Source organism: Platalea leucorodia (genome assembly GCF_965183815.1).
Source record: "Platalea leucorodia genome assembly, chromosome: 1".
NCBI lineage: Eukaryota > Metazoa > Chordata > Aves > Pelecaniformes > Threskiornithidae > Platalea > Platalea leucorodia.
In genome coordinates, this window is record NC_138823.1 from 148,395,762 (window position 1) to 148,421,602 (window position 25,841).

General features: G+C 37.8%; 1 protein-coding gene across 1 annotated transcript in view; it reads right to left on the reverse strand.

Annotated features, from left to right (window-relative positions):
• Positions 1 to 658: 658 nt before the first annotated feature.
• DNAJC1 (DnaJ heat shock protein family (Hsp40) member C1) overlaps positions 659 to 25,841 on the reverse strand; it is a gene marked incomplete at its 5' end in the record, with an annotated part of 111,396 nt that continues 86,213 nt past the window's right edge. Inside the window, 4 exons of the mRNA XM_082307061.1 lie at positions 659 to 924; positions 1,875 to 2,359; positions 2,857 to 2,905; positions 16,453 to 16,572. Of these exons, the coding sequence (XP_082163187.1) occupies positions 856 to 924; positions 1,875 to 2,359; positions 2,857 to 2,905; positions 16,453 to 16,572 (723 nt within the window). The 3' untranslated portion in view covers positions 659 to 855. The remainder of the gene's footprint in view (positions 925 to 1,874; positions 2,360 to 2,856; positions 2,906 to 16,452; positions 16,573 to 25,841) is intronic.

Below are 25,841 nucleotides of genomic sequence, written 5' to 3' on the forward strand. Positions count from 1 at the left end.
CAAAATTATGAAAAACAAAATAGCAAGTAAGGAATAGTAGCGCTTATTACCTGTTCTTCAAATATCAAATCAAACTATACTGAATCCAGGGTATACAACCCCCCCCCCCAAATATAAGAACTCATAGCCAATAATGTTAGCTTTTAAGTCCCATTCTGTAGTTAAAAACTGGTCATGAAGGATATGCCTGATAAATCTTAATTAGAGGCCTTTAATGTTCTTACCCATTTCAACTTTACCAAATAACAGCACTACCAAATCTCACTGGGGATTAGTCTGCAGAGTTGGTACAAAAGCAGTTATATTGCAGGTGCGTATAAATGTACGTGGAAGTTAAGATTAGAAATACTGCTGCTTCCATAATACTGTTAGAATGACTGGACGTTTCACGTAGCAGCAGACATGCTTGTAAGCATATTGTCTTCTATCTATCGCTGCAAGAAAGAAAAAAATACCTCGAGCGCAGAGTTCCATTACTTTCGTCCTTGCTTAACAGTTTCAGATCAATTCTCCTTTTCAAAACAACATTTAAAATTCGTTATATTCTGTATATTCATTAGCTGTAAACCTACCAGTTCAGCATGCAATTATCAGTGTGGCTTTTCCTGAAGGTCCACTAATTGTTAAGACGCTGTGATCACACATCTGCGTAAGCAGCTCTCCAACACAAAAATACACCTTCGTTCTTCAACACACAAAATAGGTCGGTAGGATGCTATAAGGTTTATTGGTATTTTCTTTTACTAAGGCACATGACGTATAGAAATACTGAGGTACAAAAATGCAGTTTCCTGCATATGAGATTTAAAACCCCGTTTTGACAAAGATGAGCTAAATCTCTCCTGCTCAGAACATTCAGCTTTTAGCCATTTTTTTCTTTTGTACCAGTTCAACAAGCAACTTGTATCTTGCTATACACTCCTCCTAAAAGGAAAAAACAAAAGTGTTAATTAAAGTTGGATATTTAATATTGCTTTAACTCTCAATTTATGTTTCTTAATGGATAACTCCTCTCTTTAAAGGGCACACAAACCCAAGAAAAGAGTTACCCGGTATTTCTTGACAATGACCGTAAAAGCAACGATTAAACAGTTGTATTGTAATATCTATTTCAGAGCAGCTATTCTGGCGCGAGGCACTCTGCAGACAGGTCACCTTGTTAAAGGCAAGCCTTTACGGTCACTAACACAGCACCTACTGACACCAGATACTGCTGAGCAGCCGCAGAGCCAGAGAAACACCCAAATCCCCCACCCACGTCTCCCGCTCTCTCACGCTGGTTTTGGCACAAGTGAAATGAGGATTTTCTGCAGCTACAGTGACTGAAGCGAGCACACTAACCTATCAATCACTGCTATCATGGAATCTAACACAGACCAACTATATCAATGACAACGAACACTTTTTAAAAGATTATACTTACAAAAAGAACATTAGATAGATTATTGAGCATTTAACACTTGCGGATGGATTACTTATTTTGTTTGCTCACTGAGATGGGTTGAGAAAGGTACTGTAAAAGTGTAAGCAAAGCAGCTCACCAACATTTGGTTACTACTTTGAATCAAAATCTGTCTTAAAATCTAATTTGTCCTGCAACTGAAGATCTGAAAGGCAGAGAAGTAGGAATTTTAAATGAAACAGGAGGTATTTCAACATGTTCTGTAATAGATCAAACAAACTGAATTAAATGAAAATATATTTTAAATAAAAACAACAAACATGCCAGTAATGCTCTTTAGGTCAGTTATGTCTGGACTGATACGCTAAGTGAAGACCTCACCTTTCTGCATGGACCTTAAGGATTATCATAAACTGGTAGAAAATATGTTTCCCCTCAATTTATGCTATAGTTCAAACCAAACTAAGCATACCTTGCTTTTTCCAGGAACACATTTTGCTATTTTATCCCAGCGATCCGATGTTCCCTTTGGATACTGCTGCAAGGCCATTTCAAGAAGTTTCTGTTGATTTTGAGTCCACAGTTCTTCTGGGGCACGGCTTTTCTCTCTTTTTCTGCTCTCATCATCACTCTCTTCCTCTTGCTCAGTGTTATCAAAATCTTTCTGGCGTCTTCCTCTGCCCTTCTCTTCTGGTACCTCTTTCGTTGCTGGTAAAGTCATTTCAGGTGCTTTGATAATTTTTCGTTTGCGGTGTCTAGTTTCACTTGCAATGGTCTCTTTTTGATCTGTTTGGACATCCATCTGCTCTGGGGTCTGATCGTAGTTCCCCTCCTCCTCCTCTTCCTCTTCCTCCTCCCTTTCTCGCTGGGTGATGATGTGGTCTGGCAAATTCACGTTGACTTTGACATTCTTGGAATTCTGGGCCAGCGTTTTAAGCTCGGAGAGCCTAATGATACCTGTTAGAAGTATTGTTGTTACACTTCTAATTAAATAAAACAAACCACAAACAAGCAGGGAACTGCCTGCAAATAAAAGGTACCCAGAATAGTGCAGAGAGGAAAAAAAGCTCTTCTGGATTAAGAGCTTAAGGAAAAGGCTTATCGACAAATCAGGTATTTGTTATGAAGCAATGAACTTTGCCAATTATGAGCTTATCTGGTATGTGCAAAGTACTAGTACATTACCACACTGATATAAACAAACATAACAGAACAGCGTGAACAAACGAACAAACCCCACAATGAACTGAGTAAGAAAGCCTGGGAGGCTGTAGCTAAAGGGAAGCGTTCCCTCCGAATAGCCATCGGTTCTCCTCTTTGCTCAAAGTAAGGCAAGGTTGCCAAGTCCCTCTGCAAAGCGTTCCCCGAAAGGTAGGGCGTGCACTGTATCTGCATGGCTATAATCCCAATACAGAGCTTTTTGTAAGCATCAGTGGGGATCCAGTAGCACACACCTGGTGTATATGTAACTGAATCCTTCAGTTGTTTGGCTTTCATTGTAACCTGCACAAAAACAACAACAAAAAAAGGACTATTAAAAAACTACATTACTGGGGCTATTGAAGAGTTCATTAGCAGCTTACTGCAAAATACCACCATCAAACATACATTAAATATGGCAAGGCTGATGTTCTTCTGCTGGCTTTGTTTGTATATGGGTCCCAAACTGGCAAAAAGTAACTTTCTAGACTTTGTCCTTTCTAAAACATTACTAGCTTATTAAAATAATGTAAGCAATGTCACGCATTTCCATTACTATCACCATAATACATCACAGTTGATATTCAAATTTTATTTTCCTTCATTGTTAAACCCTAATTCTCTAACCTAAAAATACCCCAAGGAGAGAGGGGAAAAGGGAACGAATGAGTTATCTTCTAGATACTAGTTTCTCAATGCTGAGCAAAAGAACAAAATAACCCACATAAGTCTAGATGATGAAGCACGCTAATGGACAGGCATTCAGTCCCAAAATACATTGTAACAGTTTGACTACCAAAGATCAGCAAAGCCATCTCCTAAGTCCTGATATTTCAGGAAAAAAGTTTATTACATGGGAATCCAAAGGATGGAGAGCTGCCTGCTTCAGCCTCTCCATGTATACGGAAATCCGTGTCCTGGGAGAAAAGTAACATCAGATTTCATTTTTACTTAAGCAAGGAACCAAACAGGCTTTCTCCGCACGCAGAACTTGGGTGCTTCCCCATCCCAAACTTCTAGACCTCGCTATAGATAACAAAGGCGGGCTTCATGTAAAATTAAGATTCTTTTAATCACTTAGCATCTGTGTTATATCAAATGATCTGGAGTCCAAAATTCAAGTTCTATGTAAAAGCATTTTAAAATGTAGTACTCAAAGAAATATACACACTTTTTAATTACGGAAAATGTTTTATGAGGACCAGATTTCAATTTCATTTTTTTTGACTATGAGGTCTTTGTGAAAAAGCTAGAAATGGAAATCAAGTCGTCTGAGCCACCCAAATCAAACACAACTTAGAACATCAAGAGGCAACGCACTGAACCAGAACCGACACTGCCTGGGATGGGCAACCTGCGTTTCCTGCTGCCTCAGCCTGGGGCTTCGGATGGTAACTCCCGTTTACTGTAAGGCACTTGGCAGTGTGCTGCCCACAGCAAAAATAAAAAATACGTCACCTACAAAGTCAGAAATTCCTCCACGTGGGATCATATTTACCCACAATATGAATCATTCAGACCTTCAGGGCCACAGCATAGACCGCTCATGTTTTAACTAACTAATATTAACTATATGGTTTGGGGTTTTTTAGCCTGGAGAAGAGGAGGCTGAGGGGAGACCTTATTGCTCTCTACAACTACCTGAAAGGAGGCTGTAGCCAGGTGGGGGTCGGTCTCTTCTGCCAAGTAACAAGCGATAGGACGAGAGGAAACGGCCTCAAGCTGCGCCAGGGGAGGTTTAGGTTGGATATTAGGAAAAACTTCTTCACTGAGAGGGTGGTCAAGCATTGGAACAGGCTGCCCAGGGAAGTGGTTGAGTCCCCATCCCTGGAGGTATTTAAAAGACGGGTAGACGTGGTGCTTAGGGACATGGTTTAGTGGTGGACTTGGCAGTGTTCGGTTAACGGTTGGACTCGGTGATCTTAAGGGTCTTTTCCAACCTAAACGGTTCTATCATTCTAATAACAGACTAGTATCCTCCATGTAGAGCAGCACTAGAGAGCAAACCTGCCAGGAGGTCATACAGCTATTTTCTGGAAGAAGACGAAAATATAAAGATTCGGGATTTTTGTTCCATTGCAGGATTCATAAGTGAGTACTTCAATAGTTAAAATACTTTGGTACTGCCTGCTTGTAGTCTAGTCTGTTGGTTCCTCCCACCCACATTTCTGTCTGTGGAACTACAGGACTTTGCTTTAAAAACAGGCAAGTGCTGGACCTCCTTCACAAAATGACAGCAAGACTTAACAAGGCAGTGGTCTATTTTCCCTACAAATTAAACCTCATTTTCTGGGATGATTAAGTTCAAATGAAAACTCCATGAACAAAAAACTCTAATTAACCAAAACCTTTATCCAGAGGCAGACACCTGGCATAGAAAACTCCAGTTTCTACTGTTGAAGTATGATAAAGTTTTAATTGTTCAAAGAGAAAAATCCCAGAATACTATGATGAACAGCTAATTTTAACTAGCACTAACAGTTCTGCCTGTGATCTGCATGATCCTGATTTTGAAATGATAGGATGGATCCTCCTTGAAACAGGAGATCCACTAACAGAAATTGCCTTCCTTGAACACTTCATAATCTAAAATAATCCAAATTAAAATGTTTGTGTTCCATTTTCGTTATTAGCAGAGTGTCTCTATAGGGCCAATGCTTTAAAAGGCTGAGTGGAGGGGAATCCATTCTTGACTGCTGAACAGATTGGATCCTTAGTGGTGTCCTGCTATGCATCTCTTCAACAGAAACTACGTTATATATGGATTACAAGAGATTATTTTGAAAAGAGTGAGAAGAACTTGTCATGCAAACAAGCAGCTGATCCTCAGTGGATTCATTGCAAATACGACAAGGCATTATCTATCTGTGTTCATGTATTCCAGAAAACTGTTTCTAAACCATTTTGCTATTTTCAAAGCACTTCTGTCAAAGATTTACAGCCTACTCATAAGGCCAAGAGAGGAGGGGAAAAAAAAAAAAAAAAAGATAAGAGATTCCCTGAACCAAACAGAGCAGAATAAGTTGCAAGCAATGACAGAGACAGGTACACCAAGTTGCTACCCCAATGCCAATGTTCAGTTTCCTCTGTGTTGAGCCTCTGATATTTTCGGAGGTTGGCAATTATTGTTTTATCTTTCAAACTGAGACTACACATGCAACATAAACTTTGCATTGGAAGCGGTGCAAATCAATATGCTGCATTCGGGTTTCCTTTACAAGGCAGACGTTCCCAAATTAGGTTAGTGTAGGTATCCCGTAATAGATATAAATTTTGCTGCGCATTACATCTAATTGAATTAGAATCTAACCCAGCCCTCTCCGCTAGAACAGTGAAAGATTTTGCTTTATTTCTAGATCCCAATGGCATTTTACATTTCCCTCTACATGCAAAAAGTTCAGAAGTAACAGTTTTGTCTTAGGTTATCTTCTTTTGGATAACTTCAGCCACAATAACTTGGTGAACACAGATGCAGCACTTGTAGTAAGTTACTCCATTTACTACATCAAATATTTCCAAGACTTGCTCTTTTGAAGGCATTATGATATCTGTCCATATTTTGATGGACTTTCAATTTGAACATTCACCAAGTAAGCTGGAAATAACAACTGTGTGTATGGTTTAGATATTGAAAATCTACAATTTCAAACACTGAACAAGCACCTTCAGTTTACCTAAGTTTGACAACTCATCAAGCTTCTTACTCACAGCTTTACTATCGTCATTCACAGGTTACATGAGAAGATTATTTGTCTATTATTCTCTTCTTTTGGGGGGGGGTGAGCTTTCTTCTTCATACGGATGATTTTGCAAGTCCTTTTCCAGGTGCTATGTAAAGTTCATGTTTACTCTAGCTCTTTTCACTTAGAGTTCAGGTATCACTTATTTAGACTTAGGATTTATTTGTCCATCAGCTTCAACTGACATTGCTGTTAAAGATGCTGACACAGGGCAGAAATCGTAACATGTCAGTATTAAACTACGAAGGATTATTAGGAATCCAATCTATGGAACATATGAAATTTTATTTCAGAGTTTAATCTGTTTCAGTGTAACCGTTGCTCTTGCTACTCAAATTTGCAGTCTCTTCTGGTGCCAGTTCCTCCATACTTTCGGACATCCTTAGTATCAATTTAAATTTCCTCTCCAGTCATGAGTAGTGTTATCTACTAGCTAGTTCTTAACAGTGATTTTAAAAAACATCACTAAGTTACACAATGTAAGTTGCTCCATTGCTTTCTCTACTCAATTTCTTATCCTAACGCTTGTATTATTACTCTTTCATTAGGTAACAGATAACATACTTGGAAATACTGTTACTCAAAGTATGACACAGTTGTAGAATTACTCTGCTAGTTATTATTGCTGATTGGTCCTGCATAATGCTTTAACATTATCATTTTCATGTATATTAAATTATGAGTTGTATCATTGCCGTGAAAAGTTGTGCTAAAAGCCTGCTGTTATTGACAACAGCTTTCACCAGAGTATTAGCCAGCCCTTAAGAAATCCTGGGTCTGGGGACACCTTAAATAATAAGGATCACAACTGTGAAATTGATTTAAAACAGAAGAGGGCAGATCTTCTATTCCTGCAAGTATTTGTACTGCTGAACAGGCACACTGCATTATTTTACTGGAATCAACTTTAAACGTTGCTGGTTTTATGCCCAAATAACCTAGGCATCCCTGTAGTCTATCAGGGATAACAGAAGTCACAAATAAAGTCAGATAATCACATGCACAGTGAAACAGATTTTCTCAGGCAGAGAAAGATGACAAAAAAAAAGTTGGATGCAAGCAATCAAATTGCTGAAGTAGAAATCAAACCATCCTACTATGGGACCTACAGAAAGAAGCCACAGGAAGAGTTAGCTTCTGAGAACTCCCTTCTGAATTCAGTTTCAATAGCTCTTCAGCTACAAAAAGATTTTATTGAAAGCAAGTGGGATTAGTGGGATGATTTTATGCGGTGAAAGCCAGACAGAGCTGGTTTCCTCCTGTACTGCTGACAATTAGTCCAGATCACAAGACTAGTTGCTACTCAACAAGACACCTAGCAGTAAAAACGTTCCTCATCATGACCATCCAGATGTTAAATCTCTTGTTACCCTGGACACCTGCCACCTCTTTCAGATGGAACAATCAATGCTTCAGAGATATACAGGAGAAAAAAAAATATCATTCAGGGTCAGTTTGAAAGACTCTCAGTAGCATAGGCAAAAGCAAATTTTGCTGTCACATGAATGAGAGGCTACTTTTCATCCTGCAGGGAAGGCAGGCATAAAAAAAGCACAGAATTATGGCAGAGCTAGAAGGAAAACCCTGCAAAGTCAGGTACAGTGATCCTACAGATGCCCAGCAGAGAGAAACAGCCCTTTTGCAGAAGATGAGGAGCAATTCCCCATTCCCACAGCACAAGCCATCACGTCAGCTGACCCCTCCAGTACCATGCCCCTGCTTCGCAGGGCACACGCCAACAGGACTTTGAAGCCTTTGCCATTTTGCCATCATCTGGCAATCTTCTCTAGGCAACAATCTACCTTCCTTCTCTGAACAGGATACTATTTTGATCAGGATTGCACCAGATAACTACAGAAGTACAAATCTCTTGGGTTCTGACAACATTCTGAGAAAATAAAGTGTTTGGTTGTGGTTTTTTTTGTAGAGGAAGAGATAACCCATGTCGTTTGGTTTTCTGAACGTGTATTACCTTCTTGCAAGGAAGGACGACGTTCTATTGTGATGCTGAAAACTGGAGGTCCTGATAAAATTGTTTACTGTTCTTAGCATCTTCCTGAGCAGAAGTTCTCTAAATAGCTACTAAACCTGCCACAGCTTCTCAGCATTAGCTATCAGAAATTTGCTGCCCCAGTAGCAGTGTTCTGTTCACCCAGTTGTTACTTTCCTGCATGCTCTCTGTCAATTATGTCATGTAAAAATGCCAAGATCTGTGGAATTATGGAAAAATGTAATGTGGAGACAGCCTGTGAGTAGCTGAGCCTAATATGCAGCAATGAGTAATTTCTTGAATCTTTGGGGCTAATTTGAGTTTAAAATCACATTTTTCTCATGAAGGAAAGACAGACACAGAAGGACTTTAATGCCTTCCTGACTGCAGGTTCAGAAAACCTGCCTTCAAAGCAGTAGGTTTTCTGCAGATCTAACCTTCTAGAACAGCATAGAAGAAATTGCCAAATTTGAAGTTCTCCTCCTTCAAACAAAATACTACCTGCTACACTGAGTCGTTCTTCCAGTCTAGATCTAAATAGCTTTTTCATAGCAACCACAACTATTATCAAGAACTGTTTGACCTAAGTCAGACAACAATAATGACCCATTCCTTTATTTTCATGTGACATACTCAAAATTTGTTGCTTTGTAAACTGCTTTCCCTTGCATGCACTAAAAAGGCTGCTAAAATTGTCTTCCAGTTTTAACAGATTGGTGAAACTTCAAATTCTGAGGCATCAGGCCAAATCATTCTCCATTTTTTGGAAGTATCCTTATTTGCAACTTACTAGAGCTCTTGAAACGGAATATTTCAAATTAGAAGATGCACCTTTGTTTTGGCACTGCTTGTAACAGTTTGCTTAGTAGACTGTTACCCATTTTCTCAGAAGTATGTAACGTAACTAGTCTTTATCCACTGTGTAAATTACACGTTGAATTTAATGCTAACATAGCAAATGAGTATTTTAAGGAGAATGTGTTTTTATTCTTGAAAGAGCCAAGAGACATGTTATGAATTTAACTGAATTTGCTTAGACCAACCAGTTGCAGCTGGCAGCAGTACAGTTTTCTTAAGGTTATGGACATCGAAGCTGTGTGTGATTCTGAACTTCGCCACAGCAGATGGAGAAGAGGTAGCTACCTCAACAGAAATCCCCCAAACAACTGTGAGTTTAATTATGAGGTCGTTTAAGATGTGGCCTGCAAAAAGGCAAACTTGGCCTGTATCACCAGAGGCAGAACACTAGCCTCTCTCCAGTTTACGTGCCCAAATAGTTAATTTAAAGCAGCAGAAGAATGGCTCCTTTTTTCAGGACACAGAAAAAGGAAGAACTCAGTAACTAGAATTGTCACGATGTTGGAGACTTCATACTATGCTGTTTGTTTGTTTGTCAGTCAAAATCCATGTTTGAGAGTCTTTAGCTCATGGGCTATGGGCACTCATGTAAGAGAGGAGTTTGGCTCAAGTGCCCATTGCAACAACTACTTGGACATCTTATTTCGTGACTCTTGATGCAAAATGCATTACCCTTCCTGAGAGTCAGAAGATTTGAATTCTGCAATGGAACTCAAACCCAGGTCACCAGGATGTATGTGGGACATCACATTAATTCAAGCCACTCTAAAAAGTTGTGGCAGCACTGGCTTGACCACCCCACAAGCCATCTACTTGAATTAAAAGTTGGCGTCCCACTGTCTTCTGTAAAAAACTTTCTCCTTTAAGTGAGACAAATGCTCTGGTCATGCTTTAGGAGGAGAAGGAAATCAATCCATTTTGCATTTGGGTATAAGATGCACTGTGCTGCCCAGTTCTGCAAGGGGCAGCTGTAGGACTGCACAGAAGAAAACTTTGTGCAATGAGGGAACTGTAAACAGCAACCACCTTTTCCTCCCCTCCAAGTATCAACATTCTGGTGTGTCTGTGGGATTAGACAGGTGTTTCAAAGATTTCACTCTCATGAGGGTTCTATATGACCTACACACGATCTAAATCCCATCTTAGATATTCATAACCTCTTTTGGACCTCGATCCAGAGCTAGGTCTTTATACCTCCATAAGCAACTGGAAGAGCTATTGATTACATAAATATATGCAAGCTGCTAAGGGTGAGTGTTTCAGAACAGCCACAACTGAAGAGCACAGCAACTGAGTTAACACAGACATAGTATACAAAATGAAATGTAAAACAGACTTAGGAAAACAATCTCCAGAAGCAAAAAACCTAATAAATTCATGAACTTTTACATATGGATCATTTCTCATATAGATGTTTTCTTGCTGGCAAGGTAATGAGCTTGCATTTGTCAAAAATAAGAAATCTATTTTAGAATGGCATATAAAGTACAACGAGTATGAACTCACGCAGTCAGACTTAAAGGCTGAAACTGTTGCTTGGACATACAAGAGAGATCACAAAATAAGCACCCCCCCAAACCTTATGCTTTCGGGTTTCATGATAATTCAGAAAGCCTGCTCAAATATATGCACCTGTCTATTGTTTTGCTGTCTACCTTAGTGTTTTATACAAGCAGCAAATCCCAATCAGTCTGTTTTTGCAACACAAACGCATGAGATTAGTGACTGCAGGAGCAAACAGAATCAGTTTAAATCCTGTAAGACAAGTGAATGATATTACTTCACAAGTATGAAATCTGAGATCTCTTTGCCTTTAATTTAAAAAACCTGTACCTAATAATCACATTAAAGTCTGTTTGGCATGCCAGACAGCTTTTACTTCCTCTGTTATTTTTACAATTTGAACGTCCTTTGTAGTTACTGAAATTAATTTATGCCTTTCAGCAAATATTTTTTTTTAAACTTTTTATCTATAAGGGTAGGTATTGTCAAGTACAATATACTTTTATAATTTCACATCTAAGTGCTTTTTCTCTATTTTTTAATTCAGCAAAAGCTGACAGTCATTATTAGAAATATTTGTAAGGCTTAGCATTTGTCAAATCAAGCAATGTAATCTTTGCAGAAATAGTAGTCTTGAAACTCCATTCCATTCATTATTTATCCTATGTTATAGGGTGTTCACAGTGCTTAGGAAATTCAAACATAACTTTTTTGTTTTGTTTTAAAAGGTCAATTATTTCCTTAAGTATGGGAGGACAGGAATGAGAACTAACCCTGGAGCAACAAATTCAGCAAGGAAAATGGGTCAAAGAACAGATGTGTAGAGGATGACAGAGAGCAGTGGTACAGGTAACCAGGTCAGCAGGCAGGAACCCTGATTAGAGTTAACTGAACTCCATTTCCCTTTCATAATCAAAATACTTGAAAATCTAATTTATAACACCCGCCAATTGCAATAAAAATGACTTAAAAAGCTGTAGAAGCTTTCAGTTGTGAAAGCAATAAGATTTCATTATACTAAGCCAGCTGAAAATCATCTTTATGGGAAAAGATTGCTAAATTCCCAATATGCACATATTAAAATGACAATTAGCAATTTAAATAATTAAACATGCTGATAAAATGAGCACAACTTAACCTCGTCTATTTTGGGTTGACTATTCATTGGCTGTTAAAAGCTGTCTTCCTGAAGAGAGACAAGACAAACATATCCTATATTTAACATGACAAAAGTTAAAGTAATAAGCCTTCTTACAGTATGCCTGCACCATGGTTGCAAACTTAACCTAGCTCTGAGCTGAAAAGCATAGGAATATGTTGCAAAAATATTTATGCTGGTATCACATGAGATGGCATAAATAGAGTAGAGCTGCATGAGCTCAGGGGCGCTACAGCATGGCCGTCACTGTTTATTGCTGGATTTTGTCTGGCACTTTCCCAGCGGCCTGCATCACATCGTGTGGATGTACCTGTCTGGACGGGGAATCTGGTAGAAATACAAACTTGAATGTCCACAAAACCCCAATTTGAATAGTAGTAGAAAAGAAAAAAACATCTGAAAAATTACTTTGTTAGGAATTACTGGATTTAATAAGAGTCAAGCTAAGGTGTACACAGTGATTACTAACCAACTACGGTGACTATCTGGCTTTAATTTTACATTTTTAAAAATGAGTTCACACATGCTTCCAATTGTAGGGAAGGTTTTGTTTCCTCCCCCTTTCCTCTTAGATAGCTTGCACTTGCTAGTCTAATCATAGACCGTATGAAGAGAAGGACCTAACCTCAGGCAGAATCACTACATCGATGTCGTTTCTTGCAGATGTTTGTGTAACCTGTTCTTAAAGGCCTGCAAATATGGAGACTCCACAGCAGCTTATTCCACTGCTTTATCATCGCCATTGTAATTCTTTGCCCCTTAATGTCTAACTCCGCAGCCTGTGATAAAATTTGAGGTAATTACTTCTTGCCCTATAAAACGAATAGAGTGCACAAGCCCCTTCCTCTTTACAGTTTTCTTTTTATGTAGTTGAATACTTCCATCCTCAGTTCATATTTTCTTTCAGTTCAACAACATGAATTCCTTCACTGTCTTTCCTTGTAGGTCACACTTTAGAGACCTATTATTCGCTTTATTCTCATCTGGACTCTTTGTATTGAATCACGTCTTTCAGTGCAATACTGAAAACCAGACACAAACCAAGGATGTAGATGCAGGTTTACCATCCTCCTGTTGTGTGTTCTCAGTAAGGTGCCTGCCTTTTTCACAACAACTCGCTATTTGTTGACTTGTATCTAGCTCATTATCTCTGCTAACCCCCACGTTCCTCCTGCTTTTTAAGAGCCACTCCTAGCCAGCTGTTCGATATCTTTTATTTGTGAACCTGATCACCGTCTTGCTGTGTGTCCTTGCATATATTGTCTGTTTAATTTCACCCTATTTTTTGCAACTTATTTTTCCAATTTGTCTTGACCTTTTTGAATTCTACTCATCTTCCAAGATACTTTCAGCTCCTCGTAGCTTTGTAAGACTTACATGTGCTTACCAGGTTCTGGGGTATCAAAGTTATGTTCTAGCAAAATCAAGGAAGAATTTTCCAAGCTGAACAAATCTCTCTGGAAATGAGTCAGACACACAAACTTTTGGGGCTTTTTTTGTACGTGAAAAAGCAGTATTAAAGCTCCAAGCATTAGAAACTTTTCTTCATACTGTTCCAAAACTCATTAACATAATAGCAGGAGCAAAATTCAGAAATATATTAAGAAAACTCCAAAACAAATAAACCCACAAAACTAAGTTAAAACACCACCATGAAGTTGAAAAGTTCACAAAAGCCAAGAACACTCTCCTCAAGTCACTTCATCCTGCTTAAAAATTGCCAGTGGAAACAAATATAGTTTGATGTAGGAATTTACTTTTTTAAAAAAGTAATTTTTAAAAAAGTAGTTTAAAAGTTATTTTTAAAAAAAGTAAAGGGGTTTAACACAATTTAAAATGGAATTTCTTTGCAGTGGTTAGAGGGAGTGAATTTCACTGATGCTTTTCTGGTACATATGAATGGTTTCACATTATTCTTTAAAAAGTATTGAAATATTTTTCTAGCCTTTTTTTGCTGAGGAAGAAAGCTTTGAGATGGAAGCAACAATAGAGAGATCATTTTGGACTGGATTACTTTGAACTGTTTTTATTAACACCTATTTAGCTAATCTACTATTAAGAGGGGTTTGAATGCTTAAAATCACATGGATACAAGCACACTGTACCTTGTCAATCCTTTCTACTATAGCTCTCTAACTGTGAAAGGAAAACCAAACTTTACTGCTCTTGATACTTTACAGGAGAAGAAACAAGCAGAAAGTGGTCTCAAGTTTTTAAAAAATATGTCCTGTGTCACAGAAAATGTCAGAAAAAAAAATTCAGATTTGCCCTTAAATGTTTTTCTTTTTTAAGATCTAGTGCATTTGCCAGATAATACACACTTCAAACTCTCTCTGGCTTGACTAATGTTAAATTAGCTGTAAGCAAGGGATTCCCGAACTCTGCTACACAAGCTATTTCAAAACAGCACCTCATACACCAACACTTATCTCCCTGCACCTCTCCCAGTGGAGAGAGGGAACAGTTGTCTGGGCAGCAAACACTGCCTGCATGTGCAAACACCTCTTTTTCCGTGCACAAAGTTTAACAAAACCAGAAGTTTTTCCTGCAGCTTTAGTGTAATATTTCTTATTCTACTACAGTGATGCCCAAGCAAAATAAGAATCCTTGCTGTAAATTTAGATGCTATTCTACATCACCTTCAACAAATATAAAGGATAAGCTGTATGTCTTGTTCAACAGCTGAATAGATACGTCTGAAGTAGTTCCCAGTTTCAACATTTCTGGTACTGATGCAATAACAGTTTGAGATCCAGAGAAGTTTCCAGGAAGCTTTTGTTTAAGTGTTTCCTCTTAAAACCTAATCGCTGTAACTCTGTGCAATGCAACGATAAAAGTAGCACAAACTCTAATAAGTGGTCTGTGTCAGGAAAGCTGACCTAGCATTATCAGCAGTTGGAAATTTTTAGAGAAGTGAAAACTTGTGTGGAGAACACTTACATTAATCATATAGTTGGAGGTGACTGGAAGTAAAAAGGATTACACTCAGACCTTTCTCCACACATAAAAATCTCTGAAAATTCCTTTTTTCATACAAGAAAATGACAGCTCTTGGAACATGCACCTTTCTTTCATTGCTCTTTCCAATTCATTGAGGAATATGTTGCTCAAGACTCTCACCTAATGGAAGAAGCAAGTGAGCTTTGTTTTTTCTTTCCAGTACTGGATGTGTGCAAGTATGGTGGCCAAATATATTATGCAAAGGATTCTTAATAAAGAATGTTTTTACACCTGCGTCAAGGAATGAAGCAGAAAATGGGTGCAAAAGGCAGTCTTCAGATAGTGTGACAGGTATATGTGGAATCATTCTAATCAGTTTTTCCAAAGCAATCTCAAAAGACCTTTCCCATGCACACTGCATACTACCAAGCCATGTGAAATATTTTTGCAGTTAGTATTTGCTTAGTAAAATGTAGCATCTTTTTAATAAAGTCACTCCAGCAGTATGAATACTTCAGGAGTATGATAAACAACACTAAACAGAATAAACAAAAAAAAGACTTAATTTCATTTGCATAGCAGGTTAGTAACTTCTTGCTTATATTTGCTTATTTGCAAATAATATGTGTTGTTCTAAGATGACAAGAATGCAAATGGCTTGTTTTCTAGTATATGTAACAGAACTGTATAGATGCACTAAATCTTTAAAAATAACTTCTGAAAATATCTTTTTGTGATGCTATCAACAGGGAAAAAAAAACACTGAAGAAGTATGAAAATTGCCTAGAAGGCTACAATGGGCTACGTTTCACTCTAACCAGAGGCTTTGTTTCCCATTATTTAAGATAATTCCTAAAATATAATAAATAAAGAACACCTAATCTCAAAATGTACATCAACAGATTTAAACATTATTCTCATTAACCCCTCCAGAGCCTATAAAATAGGGTCAGCTGAAAGGGCTTTCAAATGGTCCTCAGCAGACACTACATCATGTTCTAGTGATCTATTGCTTGGAAAGGAAAAGTCTTTTACAGCCTAGCCCCTAAGGGTTTTAAGATCATAACACTTAAAATCCCTAAGTACAGGCTTTCTTTGATATCTGGTACCATACTATAAAATATGAATTAACAAGGATATTAATCATTTTATACAATATCATTATTAACCATGCTATAATCCAGAAAAAGGGACTGAAATAGTTTCATATGTATAACTCGTTTTAAAGTTTGCAAAGATATTTCAGTTTAATTAATGGAAGCCACCTGTCTAAACACCATTAGCTCATCTACATGTTTTAAGGACTGGCTCAAAACAGAAATGTAATCTTTAACCAAGTCACACAAACATTCACTTGCAGTGAAAGGAGGTTGGTACAAAACCCAAAGCGCATTGTTTTTCTGTTATTGGGTTACAGTAGCTCAAGTCTGTAAGCAGCAGAATCCCCCATCCAGCTGATCAGTTACAGCTGTTAATTGTGGAGGGAGAGACTGGCTGACATCTGCTTCTTGCATAGTTAGTTAATGGTTCACTTCCAGGTCCTAAAAGGATTGTAGCCTCTCTCAAAAGACAATGTCGGCCCCCATATACGTCTGCCTTCTACACTGCCTGTCTTGTTCTGGTTTGTCACTCTATACAATGCAAATCTGAGTGAACTCACATCTGCCACTGATCGACCCAATTCGTGAGCAATCTTTTCCCATCGACCTGGGGTCCCCCCTGGGAACTTAACCATACTTCTTGTCAGCTGGCTGAGGTCCTCCTCTGTCCATTCAGGTGCCTGTAAAACATTTGTAAAACATTCATTACACTGGGATATTGGACATATTTTTGTGAGGTAATATACTGAAAAAACACCCTTCAAATGAATTAATCAAATCATGTAAAAAAAAAAAAAGTAATAGTTTCAAGTATCTGGGTGCCATCTCCCTGTGCTGTTGCTGAAAATGCATAAAAACAACAGACCAACAGTGAGATATTAAAAAGCCTTAACACTCAAAAAATGCATGTTGTATAATGTATACACTAACACATTTAATTTCTATCATCATTTAGACAATGTACACAACAGTATAAAATGCAGTAAAGATAAAAAGCAGCAATACTTTATAAAGATTAAATCACAGTTTAAGATGCAAAATTTTAGACATTTATTTAATTGCACATGTAAGATTTTTCAGCAAAGACAAAGAAAATATCCTAATTTTTACATTTTAAAAAAGCCTCTAAATAAAACAGAACAGTCATTTTAGCTCTTTGTCGCTGTAATCATCCTATGTTTTAGCATTCTGGGATGATTCAGGAATGAAATCTGTTGATTCTAATATTCCATTAAGACTACTAAACAATACCCCGCCCCCCACCCAAAACACGGTTACGCCACAAAACCAAACCGGATGCTTCTACCACCCAACAACCAAAAGCTACAAGAATGTTTTGCTCTAACCACGAAAGACAATCTGTTAAAAATAACTGTCTTCATAACGGCCAAATGAAAGCGAACAAAGCAAGGAACACACCATTATAGCAGTTTAAGGCATGAAATCGCGCTGGCCTCAGAAGGCAAGAGGCAGTGCCCGTCTTCGGCGCTTGCAGCATCTTTGGCAATGACTGCAGAGCCGAATCTTTGTTACCATCAGCAGTTTGCCATTTTATTTATTTTTAAGGAATCCTTTATGACATACCTCTTCTAATCACCATTTCCGATAATGAACAGGCACATATCAAGCAGTTTGCATTACAGAGCCATCAGCACAGAACAACAGTCAGAGGTGAGTGACCCCAGGGACCATCTCCACAACCACAGCAAAGCTTCTCCCTGACACTAATCCCGCCTGTCATTCTCCCACTGTGCTCTAACCACGCTGACATCCGCCTGCCGCACTGCGAGCTTAACGGGGCCCTTCCTGACTTTTTACTGTCTCCCCCAATCAATGGTTCAAGCGTGCTCTTTTCACCATGTCCAAATGGCAGCTTCACTCATAATCAAAGTGCATTGCTCCTGTTAAAGGGCTTCCCGAAAGGCTCCACCATTTGCATTCATTTGCAAAGCAAACTACTTTTATTCACTTTGTTCTGCTATCAAGAGTGTTCCCTGAAGCAGATAAATTGGCATAAATACAACCTGCCACTTAAAAGACAGTAAATAATAGTCAATAGTAGCAAGGATTTCATCAATCGTCCTAGTTTGGATCCATGTAGTCCTTTATTCAATGCTGAAAGCCTCAGACATTCATATTCGGATAGTTTTTAATACAAGTATAAAATGAATTATCTATGCTGATGCAAACGCAAGACGCTTAAATAACGCGTGCGTATGTGAGAGATCTCGCACATACATTACATGCATTATCACACAATTACACTCTGGCCTACAGAAGAAATGATAAACACATAGAAAATCTCGACATTACACAATAACCTTTTTACTTTTATTGTATTAAACAAGTTAATATGCTCCATATACTTCTTTATTATATTATACTCCATATATATATTTCATACTAAAATATTTCTCAGAGATTTTTAGAAGGGAAGATTTGGGGTACTTAATGTTCTACTTATAAAAATTTTCATCACTGTAATTTAAATAATTAATTCTGCTAAGATTTTTTGGTTAAAAGCCTTTTGTTCAAAAATTAGTCAAATTTCATACCTCAATATTAGCCTTAATGTGCAGTTTACTGTAATTTTCTGTTTAATTTGTATTAAAACTTTGTGGGGATTTTTGCTGGTTTGGGGGGATTTTTTGTTTTGTTTTGGGTTTGTTTGTTTGTTTTTAAAGTAAATTCACAGCTATTCTCTCTTACCATATCCAAAGCATATCTAAGCAATTACACATGGAAATCAAGATGAGCTTTTCAGTGATGTACACGCATCAGAAGCTTTCTGTTAAGTTTTATTTTCAGACTGTTTCGGTGAGCTTTGATTTTCCTGTGTGCTCAAAACTTTACTAACCATTTGTAAATATCACAGAAGTCATAAGTTTATCTTCCTAAATAACAGACAAAACTACAATCATTCTGTAGATCTGTAGCTAATTATATAGTTAATTCACAGCACAAGAATTTGTTAGCTACATTAAAATATCAACTTGTTAATCTTATTTCAAGCTGACAGTAATTTTAGAATGTGAAGATCTAAAACACTTATAGATTTGGAAAATCTTTGAGAAAGCTTTTAGAAAATCCACTCTCAACCACTAAAGCTGTAAAGAGCTTTTGTGAATTTGCAATTCCTCAGCAACAGTTAATTGTGTCTTTAGATGCAACAGCGCCTACTGTGATCCAACTACTACAAGCAGCTATGAGGGTGGCCATGGTGTGAATGTATTCTCCCCGTTCTAATCTGTAGCCAACTGTAACTGCGAGAGTCAAATGAATGCATAAACATACTGCTCTGTCACCTAAAACCATGTGTGTCCAATATTACTGAAACACTGGGCCAAAATTCATCTCTACAGTAAAGCGATGGAAGACACCACATGGTGAGGGGACAGCTGTTGTTACTACACAAGCATTCAGATTTTGCATCAAAAAAGCCCCGTTCTGGGATTAACTCCCCATACTGAATACAAAATTAAAAGTACAGAGCTATGGTCTACAGTCTTTAAAATGAAAATAAACTACAAGTGTAGATATAAAAAATTCATAGCATTCCCATAAATAATAATCCTTTAACATGGTTTATCATACATAGCTGGCAATATTGAAGGATTAGTTCACCCAAACCACTACGAACCTTCTATAGAAAAGAAATATGAATGCGGGTTATTGTTTATCATCACTCTTACATGTGTATCTGCACTTAGCAGTTCCATACCACCTCTTTCAGCATGACAGAGTTTGACACTACTAGGATTTTTTTAAAATATGAGCAACTCTATTTTCAATTACATTAAAAGCAAATTTTTAGACAATAAAGCATTCCTTTTCAAGAAAACAGTCTGACTTGTTTAGACCTGTTAACATTAATAAGTATAAAACTATATACCCTTTTATTGATAAAATCGGGAAGTGGCTAGTATTTGAGAGTTTGTAAAGAAACTTTAAAAGCTATTTATATTGACTTGACAATATGAGATAATTGGATTTTTTTAGATTAAATTTTAGCTTTAGACCACTTCTTCTCATCATCAATATACTGTAGATTCAATTAAAATCACTGTTGCATGGAAGTTTGGATAATATTTTCAATCTGGCTAGGACTTTGTGCTATGCTTCACCTAATTTTGGTGACTCACCGATTTGAGCATGTCTAGTCCATGATCTTGCAAACAAACCATGAGGCAGCATCTACTTAAAAATACCTGTGCAAACGTTTGTAGAACATGGGTCCTAGTAAAATCCCAGACAGTTTTGCAATTCGGGATACATTTAACCTACAAGAAGGTGGTGTTTCTATCCAGTAACAGTAAGAACAGAATGTAAAAGTACTCCTGATTTAATTCCTTGCCCATAATGTCTTATTTTTCTTACATTATTCTTCCATATTCTTACAATTTCTTGCTTTACCTACAAGAAGTCTGAAGTCAGTCTTGTTTTATCAAGTCTAATACACATCCAGCATTGTGATCCAGCTGTGGCTGAACACTGAGGATCGTCTACAGTTCTAAAGATCTGTTGTGAAGCTCTAAAGATCTGCTAAAGGGTATTAATGATCTGAACTCATATTCAAAGCCACAACATGTTCACATAACCCTTCGTTCCTTCAAAGCCATAACTCAAATCCCATTTTCACCAGTACAATTTTTATTAATTGAGCCAACAAAACCATAAGGACAGCTCAATGGTCAAGGTAGGCCAGTGAGCTCATCATTTCTGCTCGGGGAGCACAGCTGCAGAACACTTTACTACATACTTTGTGATAACAAGAAGGACTATATTTATCATTCATCCTTTCCAGTCCCACTTTGCTTTGAAAAAACAGGGACCACATGCAGATACTAAGAGAAATGCAAGCATACAGGTTACCTGTATTTCCCCTAATATCTTCCCTAACTCAAATTATTTTCAGCTCAAGGAATTTCTCCAGGCTGATATCTTCTATTTATTTAGTAAGCCTCAATGAATCTCTCTTTCAATGTTTTTTCCAGTCTCCCCTGAAACTATGTAAACTTTCTGGATTTGCAACATCATCTTCATGGAGTTGCACACATCTGCTACCCGTTATACAAGGAACCACCTTATTTTGTTGGTTTTGAACCTGGCTCCTGCTAAATTTGATGACACCTAGCTCTTGGCTTTAAGTGAAGAACAAGCAAATAGTCTATGTCTACTGACTTCCATGTCACTTAAAACTTTGCTCAAAATATCCCTTTATAGCATTCCCCTGTAAGTTGTCTCTTCCTGGCTAAAGAGTCCTAGTCTAGTCAGCTGGTTTCTCATATAAAAGCCATGCTGTGCATAATACTGCCCATAATGCCTTTTTCTAAACCACCTGAAATTCCGTTATAACCAACCTCTTTGAAATGAGGTACCCAACTGCACACAGCAGGATTGATCATAAATCTATACAGTGGAATAAGGTTTCTTCTGGCTTGCTCTGTTCCAGCACTGATAACTCCTCAGATCTCACTCCTCAAGGATCACAGCCAGCTCAGAACTCATCATCTTGTGCATGAAGTTAGGACAGTCATCCACTATATCAACATTTGCATCCCTTCGTATTTACATACTGGGAAGTTTTCCTGCCATTTATTGCCCAAGCAGTCAAACTCATAAAATCACTCTGCAGTTCTTCAGTGTCTGTTCTCATCTTCAGTATTCCAAATAATACTATCATTGATAAACTCTCTCACCTCAAATCTCACCTTTTTACCATATTATCATGTTCACTATACTACATGAATACACTGAGCAGCACAATTCCTAGCAGAAGCCCAGCCGAACTCCACTGCTAATCTTGCTCTACTGAAAGAGCTATTTATTTCTACCCACCATTTCCCATCTTTTAACTAATTATTTATCTGGGAAAATAACCTTCCTCTTATCCCATGACTGCTTTCTTTCCTTAAAAGCCTACAAGCCCTGTTAAACCCTTCTGGAAAATCAAGCGGACTTTATCAATCAGATCACCTTCTCCCTGCATATTTGTTAATCCTTCAAAGACGACCAGAGGGCTTAAGGCAGGACTTCCCTTTATAGAAGCAATGTTCAGGACTCCATGCAGGTCATATTTACATGCTGCTCACTAATTCTATTCTTTATTTCAGTTTTTAATAGTTTTCCCTAAAGAGATGTCGAAGTACAGGTCCGTAAAGGTCCTTGAATTCCACTGACAACTTAATAAATAAATAGAATGCCACATTTGCCATTTTAGTCCTCAGGCATCCAAGAAAATAAACAGTTGAATTATTTAATACTTAAATTTTCTTTGAACTCTTTGTTGCATATCCTCTGGTTCCAGTAACTGAAATAATTTAATCTTAAACGATATATTACATAGGTTTAAAGGAACATTGGAGATTAATTTTAGAATTTTTCAAAGTGACTACATGTAAATATGAAGATACAACTAATTATCTTCGCTTATATCATAAGTTTGTCAAGATAATAACCTAACCATAATAATTTTTGTTTATACTATTCCTCACACAGGAATGCCCTCGGCATTAAAAGCATTAAAATATTAAACAATATACATAATGTAAGTATACAACAGCTCTTGGAGAAGAGTGAGAACCTAAGAGGAGAAGAATGAAGTTTCATCTGCCTCAGTATCAGGTCTTCTACTATGTGCAGCAGCAAATGTTCTAGGACAGAGCAATTCTTTCACTCACAGCTGCCCCCAACCCAGATTAAGGATTTCCTAAGCATGAAGCTGAATCCATTTCTGTTACAAAGCCAATAATGAAATTGTCTGCTCTCCTCATCCCATTTTTGCTCTTAATCAACATTATAAGCTGGCTTTCTATACACATTCAGTTTCTCACTTCTCACTACACCCTGCTGCCTTTTCATTTCTCTATCCAATATATTTCTGCCCTGCTCTATGGCTCTATACCCCACCCAAAAAAACCCCAACCAAAACACACTACCAGTAAGCAGTGTGGTTTCTTTAGTTTCTAAACACACACTTGAAGACAATTTTTCTGCAGTAGGAGAGTCCATAAGAAAAGCCAGGACTCCTCAGGAGAGATTTTTCTAGACCTTGCCTGTTTCAGAATGGGGATTTCACAGACATTTCAATTAGTGCTGCTCTGACTAATTCTGCATCATCCCTTGCAATTCCCCACACTACAGACCATTTCCAGTACTGAACACATCCTTGTAGATATACATGAAACTCCTCTAGTGACATTTTGCAATAACAAAAATGTGTGTTTCCTGGTCTTTAACTAAGCATTACTCTAAAGATCTTCCCTTTCATCTTATCATTACTCTGTCTCTATAAGAAGTCTTGCTGACAGAACCTGTCAAAAGCTTTATAAAATCCAAGTACACTGTAAAGCTCTAATAATAAGGCATAACTTTTCTTTACATTCACACTGAATTTTTACTATTACTTTAAAATTGGTGCATCTAATAGCATCATTCATTTCATAATTTCAAAAAATTACCCAGGATGGAATTCATGTTAACCAGTCTGTACTTCCCAGAATCCTCAATGAAGCTCAGAAATTGGTATCCCATTTCCATCTCTCATTTCAAGGCTCATTTAAGTAATTGCTAAGATATTAACAGCAGTATTAAATGGATTTAATATTAGAGTTCTTTTTAGGTCAACTGATGGTGAAGACCATTGTTCCAAGCAATTTTTTATTTATCAACTTCAGATGAATGCTTCAATCTAAACACTCCCTCCCCACTTGCCTTCAATATATGATGTCAAAAACACCCTAAACTCCTTCGTAGTAAACATGGGTGAAAAGGAGTTTTAGCCCTAGCATCTTCTTGAAACTGCTTTGTATTTTGATCATCCACTGCTACAACAAAATCCTTGGCAGTGTTCCTTCACCTATTTTCTTTGGAAAAAAGTAGTAATTTTTTGTTCTTGGGCTTACCTTATTTTGGATTTACATTTAACTTGCAAATCTTATGCTCTTTTGCATAAGCCTTTCCCTTTCTGAAGCTTTTTCCCCACAATTAAGCAGCTATTTTCACTTTTTAGTCTGAGACAAGAATAACTTAATTCCAGTAAAATGGGTATATTTGAAATTCTTCCACTGACTACCATATTGATTATTCACAATTTTGACTTTTTTTTTTTAAACTTCAAGCAGTCTGTTAACCCATCCTAACTGCATGTCAACAGATGGTTCTTAAACACACAAACACACACAAAAAATCTAAGTTTACTTTGAGAGTTTAAGCATATTAGAAATCAAAATGCCAATATGTCCGTAACTGTATAATGTCAATGTAACAGCTCCCCTATGTTTTTGGGAAAGCAAAAACAGTTGCCATCTATTCAGAAACATCGACTGAAATCTTTATTTACAAGTACATTTCACAGCTAATGCAGGTCAAAAAGGAATTATGATTCAGCTTTCTCATTCTTAAGCTGTGCATCTGTATGTACCTATATATATGTGTGTGTATATATATATGTGTATATATATATCTTACTTAACCTCAGCAGGGAGCCTGAGTGAATAACAGATTCTCCCACCACCGCCTTTGGCAGTATTACATGGTGGTGCCAGGCTATTCCTACACTTAGAATATGCCATACCTTAAGATTGAAAAAATCTGTGCTCTAACAGACACACAAAAAGTGGGGGAAGAAGATGAGAAGTAACTATAAATCATGTTAAGAACCAGCTACATGAAGCAGTAAGACAATTTTGTAAAGTTATGATTATATTCAGAAAGTTGCAGATACTTGAAAAACAGTAGTAATCAGTCATCTGACAGAAAAGGTGGCAAACAGTGACTTAGAAATGAAGCACTGGATGAGCCATATACTCACAAGATGATTGCTGCTATACTACATTCATTCCAACGTCTCTGCCTTTCACTTCTAGCTATTGGCCCTTCTGCGTCTTCCTCCCAGACTGAGTGGCCCTTTAATAACAAGTATTTTCTCCCATGAAGGCACCTGCTAAGTTAAAAGGTCACTCTCCAAGTATCAGTAGATACCATTTCCAACCCTTGAGTAACATCTACAGATTTTCTTTATGTCTATTTTCCACCTTTTTTCATGTAAATCCCCAAATTACAAAAAGCCGTTCAGAGCTCATCTTCCCTCCCCTTCCCTACTCATTATTTATTCCTACTTTGAGAATTCAGAGCCAAGAGAGGTTTTTAGTACTTTCTGTGAAAGTTCTCCAGTTCTTCATAAAGAATCTGTAGGGGAAAGCAATGCTGAGCAGTAATTTTCAGGTTTTGCAGAACAAGAACACCTCAAAAAACATCTCTAAATTACTTTAATAAAAATATTTTCTTGTCAGTAGAGCTGAAATTACTCTAAAATAATGACTTGTTAATGACTAGTCATTGATATAAACAATCATCTGGTTAAAGCTCCATCACCTGGAAAAACAGGAGAGGTAAAAAGAGTGAAAACACTTCAGTATTTTATTGTAAAAATCTTTAGAAATACAATAGGAAAAGTGAGAATTTTTTATCAGGTGTCTGTGGCAAGATTTTGGTAGCCAGGGTGGCCTCTCTGGAAGGAGGTGAGGGGCTGCCCCATATTGGACACAGCCAGCTCCAACAGACCCACTGCTGCAGATAGCTGAGCCCGTCAGCCAAGCTGGTGGCACCTCTGGGGAAACATATTTAAGAAAGGGCAAAATGCTGCACAGCAATGTGAGGAGTGAAGGAAAGTGCGAGAAACAGCCCTGCAGACACCAAGGTCAGAGAAGGACGGAGAGAAGGTGCTCCAGGCGCCAGAGCAGAGATTCCCTGGCAGCCCATGGAGAAGACCGCGCTGGAGCAGATATCCACACTGCAGCCTCTGGAGGACACCACAGTGGAGCGGGTGGATATGCCCTCAAAGCACCATGACCTGTGGAGGACCCATGCTGGAGCAGGTTTATTCTGAAGGACTGCAGCCTGTGGAGGACCCATGCTGGAGCAGGGAAAAGTGTGAGAAGGAAGGAGC